The 22,111-nt window shown below is 36.4% G+C and overlaps 1 protein-coding gene across 1 annotated transcript in view; it reads right to left on the reverse strand.

The window, feature by feature from the left end:
- Positions 1-22,111, reverse strand: part of CTNNA3 (catenin alpha 3) — a 1,789,288-nt gene that overhangs the window by 571,912 nt on the left and 1,195,265 nt on the right. Inside the window, exon 11 of the mRNA XM_064594691.1 lies at positions 8,090-8,246. Within this exon, the coding sequence (XP_064450761.1) occupies positions 8,090-8,246 (157 nt within the window). The remainder of the gene's footprint in view (positions 1-8,089; positions 8,247-22,111) is intronic.

A 22,111-nucleotide genomic window follows, 5' to 3' on the forward strand; every position in this document is an offset into this window, starting at 1 on the left:
AAATCTTAGTAGGAATGATATATGCTTTGTGAGAATGTAATCCTTAGCTGTATTTCTCAAATATACATAAATTGTTCACAGCACAAGCTCTGGGGCCAATCTGTAAGCAGAGGTTTTTATTGTTTTGTTAAGATTCTCCAGGATGCTATTAAAGTTCTTAAAACTATGCCAACACAAACTTGCAAGCTCAGATACATGACTTCCTACTTTCAGATCCTGTATCTAGCAGGAGGCATGCTTTTTCCATTTCTCCTACCTTTGGAGAAAATGTAGGTAAGGAGCATCCTGCTTTTCCTGCCTAAAACCCCTTCGTCTCTAGCTGGAGACTTTGGTCTTTCAGAATGCTCAGGAGCATGTCTTAGAATTACAAGTACATGGGGCAGTATTGTATGGCAAGGAGAAACTTGCCCTCTAAACCCTTAACTAATGTATAAAATTTCTCACAGTATTCACCATATTAAGGATTTTTATTTATCCAAATTATACTTATTAAATACATGTGCTTACAGTTGAGACACTGCCCAGAAATAACTAAATACAAATGAAATTTTGGTAATCACTTTGATTCTGTTTTTGTTGAAAGTTTCTGAAATTTGTGTCTATTGCAAATAATATGGTAACTAATAGTGTACATACATTCACTGAGGCAATTTTAAGAAAATCCTTTATTAAAGGTCTATTTTTGTCATTTGGAGCATTTGTAAGTACATAGCTAGGGCATCTTCAGAATTTAGGAAATGTTTATTACCTTTATATACAGTCTAAGATACCAACCTTTAGTGCTATTTATTTCATCAGTAAGATTATGGATGATTAGATTACTCCAGCTCTACCTTAAAGTTCTGATAAAAATTCTCAAATCTGATTTTGACAAAGTCAAAAGAGGACTTCTAATTATGGCTTTTCTAAAAATTGAATTCATAATATTCAAACAATAGTACTGCAGGGTATCCATTGTTCATTCAAATGAGAGCATCTTGAGTGAACTTGCCTGTGAGTACATGGAATGATGCATGATAAATTCCAGTTCACATGCCCAAACTATTCTTTCATCATATAAGTATAGGCAGTCATTCAAAGCCTAATTAGCAATAGAGCAATAGTGGATTACTTCAGGAGAGCCTATTCAATCATTTCTGAAAGCATGCTTTCTCCCTTTCTATGACTTACGTAAAGCTGTATGATTTCCCCACAGTCTCCACAGCGATCACTGAGGCGTATACCATTACATGAAAATGTAGTCACAAAGGACCCAGAGAAAAAAATCTTACAACCACAAAACTGTCTCTTGATTTTAGCCAATGGCATAGGAGATCCTGGCTGCAGGTCATCACTGGATTATCCAGATGAAGAAGAGATTTTTTTTTTTTTCTTGATAAACAGGCACCCAAGTTATTCAGCCTGAGCCAGGTTTAAGTCATCAAATTGGCTCTCACCTCACCTTCCTATTGTTACATCTTGGATGTGTCAGTCTTAAACATTTTAATTTCTTGGAGGTGAGGTGGAGAAAATGAGGGAACATCTGCTTTATATTGGGTGTACTTTATTTTCACTTCTAAGAACAATTAAATCATTATTTAGCTCTCTACTACCTAATTCTGCAAGGGTGATTTTCAGAGTTAGTGATCTGAAAAACTGATGTAGTCTCCGACCCTACTAGTTAATATTTCAGGTGATCTACATCTTCCTCAAATGTTTAGGGTTTTATATAATATCATCCATTGACTTTGCAAGCCCAGTACCAAACCAGATGTACCCTCTGTTCCTGTAATGCTGGTCAACTTGCCCTTCCTCAAAGCTACCGTGCACTTTCACACACTTTTTTCTTTTTCTGGGATGCTATTCCAATTTCTTTGAGGTTAAATTCAACAATTCAGTTCAAGTGCTATATCCTTAAAAATGTTCCCCTCAATACTCTGACATTCCAGCAGGATTAACTGCATAGCATTTTGTTAATATGATGATTAAAATCCTTTGGAATTTAATTTGATATACTAGATTGTGTGTTCTCTGAAAGCAAACTTTGTGCCTTTTCCTTCTTTACAGCCTCCTCTACTTCCCAGCATATTGCCTTGCACATAGTTGATATTCAGTATATTTTTATCAAAATTCATTTTTGCAGAATATTGTTTCAATCCCAATTTTAAAAGAATATATTTTTATTGAAACACATCATGCCTCGATGCCTTTAATCAACTAAAATTTCAAATAGGTATATATTGAAGAGATATATAAGTGAATGTATGAAAATAGATAATTGGTTATTGTTATATAACTTATCTTTGCACAGATATATACATGTTGGTCATCCTTTAGTCCCAGCACCTATTCCATAACCATTATATTAAGAGTGCTTAGTTTGACTTAACATTTTTATCTTGCTAATATTATGTGTTTGTTTATTAATTTTGAAAGAAAATTATAAGTCTATTTATTTTCATTTTTCTTTGTCAAATGAATCAGATAAAACTTTTTAGAAGCCAAAGATCATGTTTACCACAATGTCATGAATGGGGAGGATTTTGATAGTGCAATTTTGATGGTAGCATCAGAGTTATCTTTGTGTTACCAAGTCAAGGTCACAGAACATTGTGATGATTAATGCTTGAAGTTATTTTTCATAACTTGAAGATTTCTTAAACTATTTATTCCAAAGATGAACACATTTATTCAAAGCATAAGACATAAACCTCCTCAAATTAATCTCATACAGAATTATAATGGGGAATAAATACTTTTATTCATTCAGCAAATACCTATTGAAAGCCTTCAAGCAAACTGGAAACAGGAGGTTCAACTAGAAAAATTATGTGGTGATAAAGTAAGAGAGAGTGGTTTGAACTGGGGGCTGAGAGCAGTGGATATGGAGAAAAGTGGGTGTATTAGAAATTTAGAACATGGAAGAAAGAGATCTCCAAGCATCTTTCAACACTATACTTCACTGAGAGTCAATATGATACTATCTTTAAAATGAGAAAATCTTTTACAATAAGGCAACAACAGAGCTAATTCTAATCAGTAAGTGGTCAATCTCTGTCTTAGAAAATTCCAAACCATTGTCTGTAGCTTACTCCATTCCTCATGTGGTCCCTTCCCTCCAACAATCCCCATTATCACAGCTTTCTTGCAAGTTATCTCTTTAGCTAACTTTTAAATTTTTTTTCAACCTCAAGTAACTTTTGTAGGGTTTAGCACTTCAAATTATGCAATAAATATTTAAGGAATGAATGAATAAATGAAAAAAAGTTCCTATCTTCACAAACCCTCACATTTAGTCAGTTCTTAGTAATTGTTAAATAGTTCATATGGTCCAAGTCATTTCCTCTTCTATCAAAGCGTACTTCTTCTGAGCTTAGTTCCTTGGGGTTACAATTCACTATGAGTAAATTAAGGCAATGATTCAAAAAGTTGAGGCATGTGTTAATATGTTTCCTCTCCCAAATTTGCATCTTAAATGGAGATCTTAAACTTTTTATTTTCCCATGTGGATAACTAATATTGGGGATTTCAGGCATCTTGGCAGGCTGGAAAGACAGAGCTTCACAAATCTCATCACATAGGAACATCTTCTGTCTACAAGAAAGACAGATCTTGATGTGATCAAAGAGTCTTCCAGTCCAGCAACTCTCTGACAAGTGTTCTGTTACACATATTTTCAGAGAGTGATAAAACAACAACAACAAAAAGAAACACCCACACACAAACAAAAACAAAGAATAGTGAATTGAGTGGGGATAAGTCCTACAGTCAGTGATGGGACAAAAAGTTTGGAGACCTATGCATTTAAAATTTTTTTCTAATTAATTGCAAGATGATACTGAAAGTATTACATAAATAACACTAAACTGGAAAGATCCTTTTTTGGACAACTAAATGTCAAAGAACTTAGTGAAACATCCCTTTGATTTTAAAGGTGGGTTTTGGTTCACTGTTTCATTTTATTTTTACACATAAAAAATTTAAATATATAATAAATTGATGAAGTTGCTATATCTGTTATGGTTTTCAAGAAAACACTGATTGTACTTATGTTCAGAGTTTTCTATGTATATGACAAAACAAAATAATGCAAAAATGGCTTCTAAAAATTGGTATTTTGAGTTCTGTATATCATGAAAAATTTGGTGATTATATAAACATACAATTTAAAAATCATCAATGATATTTCTATATTGGGAAAAGCAATAGTTAAAAGACATTTGTTATTATTTCAAAAGCTGTTAGTCAATATTAGATGATCTAATCACTCTAAAACATTATTATAATGCAAACATTTTACCAGTGTGATCCCTACCTTTGCCAATGACAATAAAATAATAGTTTAAAGTCCAAGAATCCTTTCTCACTGGTTTTAGGTTTTAAGTTTTGTTTATATTTTAATGCGGACAGCTGATGTTCGGAGAAGCCCCAAATTTTCACAACTGACTCAGAAGAAAAGTGAAAATCTTTGCAGGGCCTCTATTATTTATTCTTATAAAAGAAAACAACAACAACAAAAGAATTGAGTATTATTATCAAGTACTGAAAGAAAGCCGAAGAAAAAGATGAAATTATTTTATAAAAATCATGAAAACAGAATATCCTCTAGGTAATTCACAAACATGAACTAAGTTGTCAGTTTTTATACCTGGCAAACAGAGGAACCAGCAGTCTGTGAGTACAAACAGGATTTCTGAACGATCATTATAAAGTGTCACCAGAAAAGTTGTTCACTGCTAATCACATCTGCAACTTTTTCTAAGACAACCTGCCCCCACACAAAAGCTGCCAGGCTGTGACAGCCACCATCACTGCTCTGTGAAGCATGATTAGCTATCTGAAATAAAGTACTCCACCCATTGGTTGGCCTGTGATCTTGGACTTAGGACTTCTAGCCTAGTACTAAAAAAGATGTATACATAAAGCCAGCTAGAAGATTGTGAGAAAAGATGCCATTATTTCTGGGAACCGATGTTGAAAGTTATGATGTAATGGGCACCTGGGTGGCTCAGTCGGTTAAGCGATTGCCTTCGGCTCAGGTCATGATCCCAGGGTCCTGGGATCGAGTCCCACATCAGGCTCCCTGCTCCGCGGGGAGCCTGCTTCTCCCTCTCCCACTCCCCCTGCTTGTGTTCCCTCTCTCACTGTGTCTCTGTCAAATAAATAAATAAAATCTTTAAAAAAAAAGAAAGAGAAAGTTATGATATAATGAGAATCATGAATGGGGCTCATGCTAAACTAAACAAGACAAGTTTATGAAAGCACAGAAACCTGAGAAAGGAGTGCCTGGGGTAGACATCTTTTGTCTCTAGTCAACAGCTAATTTCCCTTCTTTTCTGCTCATAAAACCTCTGATTTTGTTTGCATTGTAAGTAATTAGTCAGAGAGGTTGAATTACGACTGGTCTAAGCCCAGTAGTCTGCTAGAATCTGTTATACCAACTCACAAGACTTGTTTTTTTGCATCTCTTCAGTGACATCACATTGGTAGCTTAAAACCTGCTTATGTGGCAGTATTTATGGCACAGAAATCAGGAAGTGCTACAAATAAGGACTACCATTTCCTCTGGCCCCCAGTCAGTTATTAATCATTTGTCACCATTCTAAGCCTATCATAGAAATCCCATTTCCTTTTGCCAGCAGTTGGTTCAGGTGTAGGTACAGGAACAAGTTTTGACCTATGACACATAAGAGAAAGTCTGATGGAAGTCACCCAGGAAATATTTCCACCTGATAACTTGAAGCCAACAAGCTACCTTGCCTTCCTGCTTTAGGTGGTATTGTACGATGCTTGAGATGTAAGCTCTGAGACGCAACCATGAGGGAAGGTCAATAGAATCCAGAGATGTCTAAAGAGGTCATTAATAACCTTAGAGCACTACCAGCTAGAACATCCAAAGGGCAGGAAAGTAGAAACAATCCACCCTGGGTATAGAAACTAATGGAGTGCATTATCTGTAGAGAATTTTAAAACAAAAATGAAACACATTAAATATTAATCCACTTTTTAATTATTACCCTGTGCTGACAATTCTAAACAATGTTAGTGATAAAATACTATTCCTCATATGTCTTGACTATTCCTATCTAAGTCCTTCGGTATGCTTAGGCGAGTAAGTTTAGAATCAACTATCTTAAACATCTAGTTACATGAGGTACCTTCCCTCATGTATATAAATGTTTATATCTTTTGATTTCTCTGCACTTCTTTTCTATCAGAATTTTTGTTGTTTTTGTTTATTTGTTACTTAAGGAACTTCCACATGAGTTTTCTCTTATGTGTAGGAAAAGCATGCTGAAGTGCTAAAGCTGTTCACAGAAAGTAGGAGACTCAGAAGATTGGGGGGTCAGGTTAATCCAGCACTGAAAAGAAAAAGCATGAGCTCCTGTTCTCAGGACCTATGGACTTGCTCAGATCTCAGGGCTCCCACAGCTCTAATCAGGCAAGGACAGGCCAATTATAGTTCTTGCTCTTATGTGTCCAGGAGCTTCTCCCTATTGTGTCATTAGTATACCTATAATAAACTGCCTTTACAGAGAGTAGTGTGAGCAGGTTTCTTTGTTTTATAACCAAAAGAACCAATTAAAAACAGAATCTAGCATTTAATAATTAAACCAAAGATTGCCCCTATATAAGATGTTGATTGGACACACATACACACAAAATCTATGTTAAGAAGACAGTAAATAGACAAAAATATGCTTAACATAGCATTGTTTATAATAGTTAAAATTGCAATTTATCTAAATGCTAAGAAAAACAGCTTTTTTGAAAAATGTATAATGTTGTGGGAAAATTCAGCCAAATATTTATTATATGCCTCATGACACAATTATTTAAAAACATAAGTTTATACATATATATTTATATATATAAATATATATATATTTGGATGGAAATAAATCAGATATCAATGGTTGTTATTTCTGAATAGTGGGATCAAGGGATGTTAATATTTTTACCCATACATTTTCTATTATTTTCAAAGTTTTCACCTCTGCAGAAATAAAACAATTTATTAAATAATTACCATACATTTCTTTCATTAATGTATCATGAAAATACACCAGGTTTCCAGAACTATCATTCAAGATGAGAATATATACATGCATGAAAGTAATGAGTTCCACAGGTTAAACAAACTACATCAGGAAACTTTTAAAAGATAAAATGATTTTAGAAATTCATGAGAATATTCATTTTATAAAAAATAATATCACATTCTAGTCTCTTTCAAAAAAAAAAGGAAAAAGATGTAATCTATTTTATTTTTAAAAAGTTTTTATTTAAATAATCTCTACACCCAACATGGGGCTCAAACTCAGGACCCTGAGATCAAGAGTCGCATGCTCTTCCGACTGAGCTGGCCAGGTGCCCCCAAAATGTAATTTATTTTAAGGAGAGGCTTAATTTTTCTAAGAAAATAAAAAAAGATTAAGAAGTATTTAGTTCTTTGCTGTTATAACAATATAATCAAAACCTGAGTTATGCTTCTGAGAGTATGGTTTTATTAGAGTAATTTCATAATCCTATGGTATGCTATTCTGTTATGTGATAAAAGAATCATCTAGGTTTGACATGAAATCTCAAGCCCATCTGTAACTGATGTAGTAAGCTGTTTAGACTTATTTATTTGATTATTTAGATCACCGTTATTCAAATACATATACTGGAAGCTGAAGTACATATTGTACCTCAAATCAATGAAGAGTTTTCCTCTCTGTCTATCTATCTAAATTTTTAGTGAAGAAAAATTATGTTAGAAAAGAAGTGCAGACAAATCAAAAGATATAAATATATTAAAGGGGGAGATGATTATTTATTCAAAAAGCCAGAAAATGCCTAAGATTTCCAGTACTATTTTCAATTATGCTTTGTCTATAAATAGGCATTTCTTTTAGAGACACAGTGTAAATTGTTGAGTTGTACGGATTACAAGGCATGAAGCTCATTATCCTAGAGTAGATCACACATAACAGTACTTTGCTTTGATAAAGATGATCATTAACAAGAATCTCATTATATTGCATAAAATTAATTATATTCAGAATTATCCTGTTTCAGAAAATTGACAAGGGCAAATGTATAAATTAAAAGATTCAAAACATACCAGATACAGCAAGGAAGTCATCAATGCTTGTAATGTCATCTACAGCTTCGGTGAGGACATGGATATGATTCTCCCACGTGTGCTTGTACATTTCCATGGTTTTTTTGACCACTTGACTTTTGGGTCTTGCCGCCAAAGCAAGTGCAGCATTAATGATCTGCAAAGATGTACAATGTTCACATAGTGATTTCTTTGGGAATAGTTACCATTGTGCAGATAACAGGTATTATTTTAAAAAGAAAACATGTACATCTTTTAACAGCAGGGAAATGGTAAAATGCCCTTGTGTGTAACTCCCTCTTTGCTTTTGGTAAGAATTTTATTTTATTTGCGGCTGTCATATTCTTCCTAAACTTCTGTCTTACAAACTTAAAATAGGTATCAAACAAATCCGATGTATCTTCTGTGTGCAAAATGACACAAGTAAGCACTATATAACTCGTATTCTAACAGAGGAAATAGCAGACATAGGTAAAATATCATTAAAAATATATAATTAAGGGGGGAGGAGCAAGATGGCAGAGGAGTAGGAGACCTGGATTTCGTCTGGTCCCAGGAATTCAGGTGGATAGGGATCAAACCATTCTAAACACCTACAAACTCAACAGGAGATTGAAGAAAAGAATAGCAACAACTCTCTGAACAGAAAAGTGACACATTTCTGGGAGGTAGGACGTGTGGAGAAGTGAATCCGAGGTGATACTGGGGAGGATAGATGGCGGGGGAGGCCTCCGTCCACCGCTTCTGGCACGTGATAGAGCAGCAGAGCACAAAATCGGAACTTTTAGAAGTCGGCTCCGCTAAGGGACGTTGCTCCAGTGGCTAAGCGGTGGGGGGGGGGGGGCGGTGGAACCCTCGTGGGACAGTGTGGTCTCAGGACCCTCGGGGTCACAGAAAAACCAGGAGTGCCTGAGCACGGCAGAGCTCCCAGGTACCGGAGTGGGGAAGCCAGCTGCAGAGACGGATCCGAGGAGCAGGCTCTCAGCTTGGGTTTGCCATAAACCATGATCCACGGCACAGTCAGGCCACTGCTCCTCCAGCAGGGACCCAACAGGTGGCAGATTGGGGAGACTCACCTTCCACCCCCAGGAGGAGTGGCATGGAAACGCACTGCAGAGATCTGCTGGGTTTGGAGACTCCACACGGGGTCCAGTGCCAGAGATAGAAACACTCGGTCACAGGCCGGGTGAGCACAGAGTGTGGCCGGGGACCGGGGAGATGGGAGTAATTGACTGCTTTTCCCTGGGGGTGCACTGAGGAGTGGGGACCCGATTCTCGGCTCCTCCGGGGTGGAGATTGGGAGGCCACCATTTCACTCTCATCCTCCAAAGCTCTACGGAAAGCTTGCAGGGAACAAAAGCTCCCCAGAGCAAACCTGAGCAGATTACTTAGCCCTGACCAGCAAGGGCGGAGCAATTCCACCTCCAGCAAAGACATTTGGGAACCATGGCAACAGGCCCCTTCCCCAGAAGATCAGCAAGAACAGCCAGCCAAGACCAAGTTTACCCATCAATGAGAATGGCAGAATTCCAATGCTAGGAGAATACTGCACAAAGAATTCATGGTTTTTTTCCCATGATACTTTAGTCTTTCAAAGTTAATTATTTTTTTAACTTTCTTTCTTTTTTTTTTGGAATTTTTCTTTTTCCCTTTTTCAACCAACATTTTATCAATCTCTTTTATAAAAAAATATTTTTTATTTTTCATTTTTATCCCTTCATAGAAGTTACCCTTATTTTTGGTATATATATATAAGTTGTTCTCTCTTTAAAATTTTAGGATACAGTTTCTTCTAACAGACCAAAATATACCCTAAATCTCTAGTGTATGTCTTTGTTCTAGTCTCCTGCCTGATCACATACTCTCCCTTTTTTTTTTAAATCTTCTTTCTTTTTTCAACCAACTTCTTATCAATTCCTTTTATAAAATCTTTTATACTTTTCATCTTTACAGTCATATTCCATTCCTTCATCATATTAACCCTTATTTTTGTACATAAATAAGTTTTTCTCTCCTTAAAATTTTGGGAGGCACTTTCTTCTAACAGACCAAAATACACCCAAAATCTAGTGTGTGGCACTGATCTATGCACCAGCCTGATCATATTTGATCATATTCCAATTTTTTGTTTTGTTTTTCTTTGTTTTTATCTTTTTCTTTTTTCTTTCTTTCCTTTCTTTTCCCTCAGTTTCAGGTCTTTTCTGATTTGTTTAGTGTATATTTTCTGGGGACGTTGTTACCCTGTTGGCATTTTGTTCTCTCATTCATCTATTCCTCTGGACAAAATGACAAAATGGAAAAAATCACCTCAAAAAAAAGAACAAGAGGCAGTACTGACTGCCAGGGACCTAATCAATATGGACATTAGTAAGATGTCAGAACTAGAGTTCAGAATGATGATTTCAAAGATACTAGCTGGGCTTGAAAAAAGCATGGAAGTTATTAGAGAAACCCTTTCTGGAGAAATAAAAGAACTAAAATCTAACCAAGTTGAAATAAAAAAGGCTATTAATGAGGTACAATAAAAAATGGAGGCTCTAATTGCTAGGATAAATGAGGCAGAGGAGAGAATTACTGATATAGAAGACCAAATGATGGAAAAGAAAGAAGCTGAAAAAAGAGAGATGAACAACTACTGGATCAGGAGGCCAGAATTGGGGAGATAAGTGATACCGTAAGACGAAACAACATTAGAATAATTGGGATCCCAGAAGAAGAAGAAAAAGAGAGAAGGGCAGAAGGTATACTGGAGCAAATTATAACAGAGAACTTCCCTAATTTGGGGAAGGAAGCAGGCATCAAAATCCAGAAGGCACAGAGAACCCCTCTCAAAATCAACAAAAACAGGTCAACAACCCAACATCTAATAGTAAAACATACGAGTCTCAGAGACACAGAGAAAATCCTGAAAGCAGCTCAGGAGAAGAGATCTGTAACCTACAATGGTAGAAATATTAGATTGCAACAGACCTATCCTCAGAGACCTGGCAGGCCAGAAAGGACTGGCATGATCTATTCAGAGCACTAAATAAGAAAAATATGCAGCCAAGAATACTATATCCAGCTAGGCTGTCATTGAAAATAGAAGGAAAGATAAAAGCTTCCAGGACAAACAAAAACTAAAGGAATTTGCAAACATGAAACCAGCCCTACAAGAAATATTGAGAGGGGTCCTCTAAGCAAAGAGAGAGCCTAAAAGTAACATAGACCAGAAAGGAACACAGACAATATACAGTAACAGTCACCTTACAGGCAATACAATGGCACTAAATTTCTTTCAATAGTTACCTTGAATGTAAATGGGTTAATGCCCCAATCAAAAGACACAGGCTATCAGATTGGATAAAAAGACAAGACCCATTGATATGCTGTCTGCAAGAGACTCATTTTAGACCCAAAGACACCTCCAGATTGAAAGTAAGGGTGTGGAAAACCATGTACCATGCTAATGGACACCAAAAGAAAGCTGGGGTGGCAATCCTTATATCAGACAAATTAGATTTTAAACCAAAGACTGTAATAAGAGATGAGGAAGGACACTATATCCTACTTAAAGGGTCTATCCAACAAGAAGATCTAACAATTTTAACTATCTATGCCCATAACATGGGAGCAGCCAATTACATAAGCCAATTAATAACAAAAGCAAAGAAACACATCGACAACAATACAATAGTAGTGGGGGACTTTAACACCCCCCTCACTGAAATGGGCAGATCATCTAAGCAAAAGAGCAACAAGGAAATAAAGACTTTAAATGACACACTGGACCAAATGGACTTCACAGATAGATTCAGAACATTCCATCCCAAAGCAACAGAATACATATTCTTCTCTAGTGTCCATGGAACATGCTCCAAAATAGATCACATCCTAGGTCACAAATCAGGTCTCAACTGGTACCACAAGTTTGGGATCATTCCCTGCCTATTTTCAGACCACAATGCTTTGAAACTAGACTCAATCACAAGAGGAAAGTTGGAAGGAACTCAAATACATGGAGGCTAAAGAGCATCCTACTAAAGAATGAATGGGTCAACCAGGAAATTAAAGAAGAGTTAAAAAATTTCATGGAAACAAATAAAAATGAAAACACAACTGTTCAAAATCTTTGGGATGCAGCAAAGGTGGTCCCAAGAGGAAAGTATATAGCAATACAAGCCTTTCTCAAGAAACAAGAAAGGTCTCAAATACACACCCTAACCCTACAACTAAAGGAACTGGAGAAAGAACAGCAAATGAAGCCTAAAACCAACAAGAGAAGAGAAATAATAAAGATCAGAGCAAAAATCAATGAAATAGAAACCAAAAGAAGAGTAGAACAGATCAATGAAACTAGGAGCTCTTTCTTTGAAAGAATAACAAGATTGATAAACCCCTGGCCAGACTTATCAAAAAGAAAAGAGAAATGACCCAAATAAATAAAATTAAAATGAAATAGGAGAGCTCACACCCAACACCAAAGAAATACAAACAATTATAAGAACATATTATGAGCAACTCTATGCCAGCAAATTAGATAATCTGGAAGAAAGGGATGCATTCCTAGAGATGCATCAACTACCAAAACTGAACCAGGAAGAAACAGAAAACCTGAACAGATCTATAACCACTAAGGAAATTAAAGCAGTCATCAAAAATCTCCCAACAGACAAAAGCCCAGGGCCAGATGGCTTCCCAGGGGAATTCTACCAAACATTTCGAGAAGAATTAATACCTATTTTTCTGAAACTGTTCCAAAAAAAAAAATAGAAATGGAAGGAAAACTTCCAAAGTCATTTTATGAGACCACCATTACCTTGATTCCCAAACCAGACAAAGACCCCATCCAAAAGGAGAATTACAGACCAATATCCTTGATGAACATGGATGCAAAAATTCTCACCAAAATACTAGCCAAAAGGATCCAACAGTACATTAAAAGGATTAGTCACCACAACCAAGTGGGATTTATCCCTGGGCTGCAAGTTTGGTTCAACATCCACAAATGAATCAATGTGATACAATACATTTTAAAAGAAAGAACAAGAACCATATGATCCTCTCAATAGATGCAGAAAAAGCATTTGACAAAGTACAGCATCCTTTCTTGATCAAAACTCTTCAGAGTATAGGCATAGAGGGTACATACCTCAATATCATAAAAGCCATCTATGAAAAAACCACAGAGAATATCATTCTCAATGGGGAAAAACTGAGAGCTTTCCCCCTAAGGTCAGGAACGCGGCAGGGATGTCCACTATACCACTGCTATTCAACATAGTATTAGAAGTCCTAGCCACAGCAATCAGACAAAAAGAAATAAAAGGCATCTGAATCGGCAAAGAAGAAATCAAACTCTCACTCTTTGCAGGTGATATGATCCTTTATGTGGAAAAACCCAAAGACTCCACCCCAAAACTGCTAGAACTCATACAGGAATTCAGTAAAGTGGCAAGATATAAAATCAATGCACAGAAATCAGTGGCATTCCTATACACCAACAACAAGACAGAAGAAAGAGAAATTAAGGAGTTGATCCCATTTACAACTGCACCCAAAACCATAAGATACCTAGGAATAAATCTAACCAAAGAGGCAAAGAATCTGTACTCAGAAAACTATAATATACTCATGAAAGAAATTGAGGAAGACACAAAGAAATGGAAAAACGTTCCATGCACATTGATTGGAAGAACAAATATTGTGAAGATGTCAATGCTACCTAGAGCAATCTACACATTCAATGCAATCCCTATCAAAATACCATCCACTTTTTTCAAAGAAATGGAACAAATAATCCTAAAATTTGTATGGAACCAGAAAAGACCCTATATACCCAAGGAAGGTTGAAAAAGAAAAGCAAAGCTGGCGGCATCACAACTCCGGACCTCAAGCTCTATTACAAAGCTGTCATCATCAAGACAGTATGGTACTGGTACAAAGACAGACACATAGATCAATGGAATGGAATAGAGAGCCCAGAAATGGACCCTCAACTCTATGGTCAACTAATCTTTGACAAAGCAGGAAAGAATGCCCAATGGAAAAAAGACAGTCTCTTCAACAAATGGCGTTGGGAAAATTGGACAGCCACATGCAGAAGAATGAAACTGGACCATTTCCTTACACCACACACAAAAATAGACTCAAAATGGTGGAAAGACCTCAGTGTGAGACAGGAGTCCATCAAAATCCTAAAGGAGAACATGGGCAGCAACCTCTTCGACCTCAGCCGCAGCAACTCCTTTCTAGAAACATCACCAAAGGCAAGGGAAGCAAGGGCAAAAATGAACTATTGGGACTTCATCAAGATGAAAAACTTTTGCACAGCAAAAGAAGCAGTCAACAAAACCAAAAGACAACCAACAGAATGGGAATAGATATTTGCAAATGACATATCAGATAAAGGGCTAGTATCGAAAATCTATAAAGAACTTATCAAACTCAACACCCAAAGAACAAATGATCCAATCAAGAAATGGGCAGAAGACATGAACAGACATTTTCCCAAAGAAGACATCCAAATGGCCAACAGACATATGAAAAAGTGCTCAACATCGCTCGGCATCAGGGAAATCCAAATCAAAACCTCAATGAGATACCACCTCACACCTGTCAAAATGGCTAAAATTAACAAGTCAGGAAATGACAGATGTTGGCGGGGATGCGGAGAAAGGGGAACCCTCCTACACTGTTGGTGGGAATGCAAGCTGGTGCAGCCACTCTAGAAAACAGTATGGAGGTTCCTCAAAAATTTGAAAATAGAGTTACCATATGATTCAGCAATTGCACTACTGGGTATTTACCCCAAAGGTACAAATGTAGGGATCCGAAGGGGTACATGCACCCCGATGTTTATAGCAGCAATGTCCACAATAGCCAAACTGTGGAAGGAGCCAAGATGTCCATCGACAGATGAATGGATAAAGAAGAAATGGTATATATATATATATATATATATATATATATATATATATATATATATACACATACATATATATATATATATACATACATATATATACATACACAATGGAATATTATGCAGCCATCAAAAGGAATGAAATCTTGCCATTTGCAACGACGTGGATGGAACTGGAAGGTATTATGTTGAGCGAAATAAGTCAAACAGAGAAAGACATGTATCATATGACCTCACTGATATGAGGAATTCTTTTTTTTTTTAAAGATTTTATTTATTTATTTGACAGAGAAAGACACAGCGAGAGAGGGAACACAAACAGGGAGTGGGAGAGGGAGAAGCAGACTCCCTGCCGAGCAGGGAGCCCGATGCAGGACTCGATCTTGGGACTCCAGGATCATGACCTGAGCCAAAGGCAGTCGCTTAACCAACTGAGCCACCCAGGCGCCCGATATGAGGAATTCTTAATCTCAGGAAACAAACTGAGGGTTGCTGTATTGGTGGGGGGTGGGAGGGATTGGGCAGCTGGGTGATAGACATTGGGGAGGGTATGTGCTATGGTGAGCACTGTGACTTGTGTAAGACTGTTGAATCACAGACCTGTACCTCTAAAACAAATAATACATTATATGTTAAAAAAAAAAGAAGATAGCAGGAGGGGAGAATGAAGGGGGGAATTCGGAGGGGGAGACGAACCATGAGAAACTATAGACTCTGAGAAACAAACTGAGGGTTCTAGAAAGGATGGGGATGGGGGGATGGGTTAGCCTGGTGATGGGTATTAAAGAGGGCATGTTCTGCACTGAGTACTGGGTGTTATACGCAAACAATGAATCATGGAACACTACATCAAAAACTAATGATATAATGTATGATGATTAACATAACATAATAATAACAAAAAAAAGAAGGATGTAGAAAACAAAGGTTTTAAAGAGTCAGATGAGGAAGAAAATCTTTTCAAAAGGTTAAATGCTGTAGGAGAGTCAAGAATAATGAGGACTAAAACAGCTTTTGGATTTGGAAAACAGGAGTTGATGGTGTAGCAGAATATTGGACACAGGATTCAGATTTCACCAAAATATGATGGCAATAAGAATTAAAAAGAAACATTTTCTGCTCAGCAACCTAAAGCCTGCACCTTACTTAAATGACTTTCAATGAATTATTGGAGGTAGAGGAGGGGAGAAAATGGTTGCTTGAAAATATTATGTTGATATTGTCTCCTTTTATTTCTTTTTTATGAAAGGGGAACACATTGAATTTTAAAGAAACACACACTACTTTTAGAAATAACTACTGTGCAATATTCCTTGACTTCAGTTTTGGAGTTTTATTAACCTATTAACTTACAACTATATTTGTGTACACTGCAAAAACTCTGGTCTCTGGTGTTTCACTGTCCCTCCAATTGGACAACTTTGTACACATGTGGTTGTGCTGAAATTATGCCTTCACAGAAAGTACTGGTGTGGAACCCTCAGTGGAAATATGGAGTCATGAATATAAGACAGGCTATATTTTGTAAGGACATTTGCAGTTCTGCTTCTGATCCAATTTATCTGATTCAACAGTGCACACTATGTGAAAACTTTATCCTACTTGACTCTCCCGATATTTAGCTTAAATCTAAAAGCAGACAAAATTCAGAAGATGTGTTAACCCTCTTCAAGGCAGAAGAAATCTTCATTCTAATGTCACTCTCCTGGCATTTTTGCTATATTTCTAGAGGGGGAAAAAAGACAATTCTTAAATCCTCTTCATGCATAACTAAAGGTGAATGAAATACATTATGTTGCCTTCTGACACATTTTTCTTCAGATTATGTTTGAGATGTGTACATGTCAGAATCACCCCTGATCCTGTGAATCACCTAGTCAGCTCATGTCTGAAAGAGTCTCTTTAACTTCAGGAGCTTATTATATCTTAACAGGACTATCTTAGTGGCCCTCTAAATAGTTACCGAATTCGATTTTTACTCCAAGCCATTCTCCCTACTACAAACACATTTCTTTCTCAAATGCGAAAGTGACCCTCCCTTGCTGATAACCTTTGATAGAATCCTAGTTGACTAAAAATAAAATCCAAATTCCATTTCACTGAATCACAGTCTAAAAACCTCCACAAGCTGGCCCTTACCTATAGTTCACTGTGTTGGAAAAATTACCCCCGCCCCATTTTAGCCTATGTTCCAGCCATACTGTCTTAAGCTCCATCTCCTGGTGATACCATGTATTTTTACACCTCTATGATTTTGCTTTTACAACTGAAACCTCCTTAACATCTTTGTTACGTTCTTTTTCCTGCTGTGGTCCATCTGAGGAAATATTTCCTATCTCTGCTAAAATGTTACTATATACTGTGAAATCTGTCCTATTCCCTTAACCAGGTAACTGAATTGTATTCTGTGTTTTAAAAGCTCTTTGTTCATATAACAAAATACTTATGGTATTGCATGATTGTTTATACACATGTCTGCTTCACATGAGTCTCTTTCATAGGTGGGACTATGTCTTATTCATCTTTGCTGCTTGGCACACTAAGCATGTCAGTCATAGTTATTACTCTATTTATAAACTGTCCTTAAAACACACTATTCTACTTTCTCTCTCTACAGATTTGACTATTCTAGACATCTCACAGAAGAGGAATCATGATATTTGACCTTTTGCATCCAGCTTTTCCACATATAATAATATCCTCAAGGTCATCCATGTTGTAGAATGTGTCAAAACCTCATTTCTTTTTAAGGCTAAATAGTAGTCCACTATATGACATATCATATTTTGTTTATCTATTCTTCTGTTGATGAAAACTGGGTTGTTTCCACCTTTTGGTTATTGTGAATAATGCTGCTATGAACATTGATTTACAAATATGTGGTTGAGTCTTGGCTTTCAAACATTTGAGGTACATACCCAGAAATAAAATTGCTAAATCATATGATAATTTTATACTCAATTTTTTTGAGGAAATACTATACTATTTTCCTCAATGGCTGCAACTTTTTACATTCCCACAATGCATAAAGGTTCCATTTTCTTCTCATCTTTGCCAACACATATTTTCTGCCTTTTTAAAAATAATATCCATCATAATGTGTGAGAAGTGGTATTTCATTGTGGTTTTGATTTTATTTCCCTAATGATTAATGATGTTAAACATCTTTTCATGGGCTTATTGGCCATTTGTATATCTTCTTTGGAGAAATATCTATTTGAAACTTTTGCTTATTTTTAAATTGAATTCTTTTGTTGTTATTGAGTTTTAGAGATTTTAAAATATTTTTTGGATATTAATCTCCTATCAGATATATGATTTGTAAATATTTTCTCCCATTCTGTGGTTTACCTTTTTATTCCCTTGGTAGTGCCCTCTGCTGCACAAACGTTTTTCATTTTAATAAAGTCTAATTGATCTATTTTTTCTTTACTTTTTGTGTTTTTGGTGTCATATGCAAGGAATCATTATCAAATTTAATATCATGAGACTTTTGCCCTATGTCTTCTTGAATTCTGCAGTTTTAGCTGTTATATTAAGGCCTTAGATCCATTTTGAATTAATTTCTGTATATGGTGCAAGGTAAGGGTTCAACTTCACTTTTTTCTTTTTTAAAGACTTTATTTATTTGTCAGAGGGAGAGAGAGAGAGAGCACGTGTGCACATGCATGGCGTATGCACACAAGCAGGTTTCCTTCAAGGAGCCCGATGTGGAACTGGATTCCAGGACCCTGGGATCATGACCTGAGCCAAAGGCAGACTCTTAACCAACTGAACCACCCAGGCATCCCCCAACTTCATTCTTTTACATGTGGATATCCAGTTTTCCCAGTACTATTTGTTCAAAACTGCTCTTTATCCATTGAAAGATCTTAGCATCCTTGTCAAAAACATTTAACCATATAAGCATTTTAGAGATATTACAGGTTCTGTTCCAGACAACCAAAACAAGTCAAATGATTTTTTTTTTTTTGGTTTTCCAGTGCAAACTGTAAGACTACTTACACTACAATGTAAGTGTGCAATAGCATTATCTCTAAAAAACAAAAACCCATGTACATACCTTAATCATAAAATATTGTTAAACAGAGACCTGGGTGGCTCATGAGTTAAACATCTGCCTTTGGCTCAGGGTGGTTGCTGAGGGTTGAGGTGACTGTCAATTTTTTTTAAATAAGACAACAATGAAGTATTCTCCATAAATTGACTCTTCCTTTCATGAACAATTTCTCTATAGAATGTGATGCTGTTTGATAGCACCTACCCACTGTAGGATATTTTTCAAAATTGGGGTCAATTCTCTCAAACCCTTTCGCTGCTTTATCAACTAAATTTATGTAATATCCCAAATCCTTTGTTTTCATTTCAACAATCTTCACAGAATCTTCACCAAGAGTAGACTCCATCTCAAAAAACAACTTTCTTTGGTCATCTAGAAGAGGCAACTCATTTGAAAAAGGAACTCTTGTGCACAGTTGGTGGGTATGGGAACTGCTGCAGCCACTGTGGAAAACAGTATCGAGGTTCCTCAAAATATTAAAAATAGAATTATCATGTGATCTAGTAATTCCACTACTGAGTATTTATTCAAAAATATGAAAACACTAATTCGAAAAGATGTATGCCTCCCCATGTTTATTGTAGCATTATTTACAATAGCCAAATTATGGAAGCAACCCAAGTGTCTATCTATAGGTGAATGGATAAAGAAGATGTAATATATCTATATATACTAATATATATATTATGTATATATATACATACATATATAATAGAATATTAATGAGCCATAAAAAGAATGAAAACTTGCCATTTGCAACAACATGGATGGATCTAGAGGGTATAATGCTAAGTGAAATAAGTTAGAGAAAAACAAATACCATATGATTTCACTCATATGTGGAATTTAAGAAACAAAACAAATGAACAAACAAAAAAGAGACAAACCAAAAAACAGACTCCTAATTATATAGAACTGATGGTTACCAGAGGGGAGGTGGGTGGGAAGATGGGTAAATAGGTGAAGGGGAATAAGAGTACACTTATCATGATGAGCACTGAAGAATGTATAGAATTGTTGAATCACCATACTGTACACCTATAACTAATATAACTGTATATTAACTATGCTGGAATTAATTTTTTAAGTTAATGAAAGAAAAAAATAAGCAATTCATCTGTTAAAGTTTTATCATAAGATTGCAGCAATTCAGGGATGCCTGGGTGGCCCAGTTGGTTAAGCGTCTGCCTTTAGCTCACGTCATGATCTCAGGGTCCTGGGGTTGAGTCCCATGTTGGGCTCCCTGCTCATCGGGGAGTCTGCTTCTCTCTCTCACCCTCTGCCGCTCCCCCCTGCTCATGTTCTGTCTCTGTCTCTGTCTCTCTCTCAAATAAATAAATAAAATCTTAAAAACAAAAAACAAGATTGCAGCAATTCAGTCCCATCTTCATGCTCCACTTCTAACTCTAGTTCTCTTGATATTTCTATCACATCTGCAGTAATTGCCTTCACTGAAGTCTTGAACCCCTAAAAGTCAACCATGAGGGCTGGAATCAACTTCTCCCAAACTCTGTTAATGTTGATATTTGACTTCTTCCCATGAATCATAAATGTTCTTAATGGCATATCAAATGGTGAATCCTTTCCAGAAGGTTTTCAATTTACTTTGCCGAGATCCATCAGAGAAATCATTATTTATGGCAGCTAGAGCCTTATGAAACATATTTCTTAGTAAGACTTGAATGTTAAAATTACTCCTTGATCCATGGGCTACAGAATGGTTGTGTTAGCAGGGATGAAAACAACATTAATCTCATTGTATATCTTCATCACCGCTCTGCATGACCAGGTGCATTGCCAATGAGCAGTAATATTTTGAAAGGAATCTTTTGTCCTGAGTAGTAGTTCTCAACATTGGGCTTAAAATATTCAGTAAATCATGTTGTAAGCGGATATGCTGTCATCCAGGCTTTGTTGCTCCATTTACAGAACATGGGCAGAATAGATTTAGCATAATTCTTAAGGGCCCAAGGATTTTTGGGATAGTAAGTGAGCATGAGCTTTAGTCACCAGCTGCATTAGCCCCTAACAAGAGAGTCAGCCTATCTTTGAAACTTTGAAGTCAGGCATTGACTTCTCTATGAAAAGTCCTAGATGACATCTACTTCCAAGATAGGGTTGTTTTGTCTACATTGAAAATCTGTTGTCGAGTATAACCACTTTCATGAATTATCTTAGCTCAATCTTCAGGATAATTTGCTGCAGCTTCTACATTAGCACCTGCTGCTTCACCTTGCACTGTTACGTTATAGAGACAGCTTCTTTCCTTAAACCTCATGAGCCACCTCTGCTAGCTTCAAAACTTTTCCTGCAGCTTTCTCACCTCTCTCAGCCTTCATAGAATTGATGAGAGTTAGGGCCTTGCTCTGGATTAAGCTTCGGCTTAAGGAAATGTAATCAGTTTGATCTATCTAGACCACTCAAACTTTCTCCCTATTAGCAATAAGGCCGTTTCACTTTCTATCATTTGTGTGTTCACTGGAATGGTACTTTTAATTTCCTTCAAGAACTTTTCCTTTGCATTCACAACTTGGCTAACTACTTGGCACAAGAGGCCTAGCTTTTGGCCAATCTTGATTTTTGACATGGCTTTCTGCATAAGCTTAATCATTTTTTATATAAAGTGAAAGGTGTGCAACTCTCCTATTCACTTGAACACTGAGCAGCCATTGTAGGGTTATTAGTCAATTGGCCTAATTTAAATATTGTTGCATATCAGGGAATAGGAATGCCTGAGAAGAGGGAGAGAGTCAGAGGAATGGCCAGTCTGTGTAGCAGTCAGAACATACGCATTTATCAATTAAGTTTGTCATCTTATATGGGCATTGTGGTGCCCCCAAACAATTACACTAGTAATGTCAAATATCCTTGATCACAGATCACCATAACAAATATAGCAATGATAAAAAAAAAAAGTTTGAAATATTGTGAGAATTGACAAAATATGACACAGTCACCTAGTGAGCAAATGCTAACTGGAAAAATGGTGGCAATAGATTTGCTTGATTCAGGGTTCCCATAAACCCTCGATTTGTAAAAAAAAATTAAAAACAATAAC

The sequence above is a fragment of the Mirounga angustirostris genome, unplaced genomic scaffold (genome assembly GCF_029215605.1).
Source record: "Mirounga angustirostris isolate CCGP_5_RB_7025 unplaced genomic scaffold, mMirAng1.0.hap1 SCAF_6, whole genome shotgun sequence".
In the NCBI taxonomy this organism is placed as follows: domain Eukaryota; kingdom Metazoa; phylum Chordata; class Mammalia; order Carnivora; family Phocidae; genus Mirounga; species Mirounga angustirostris.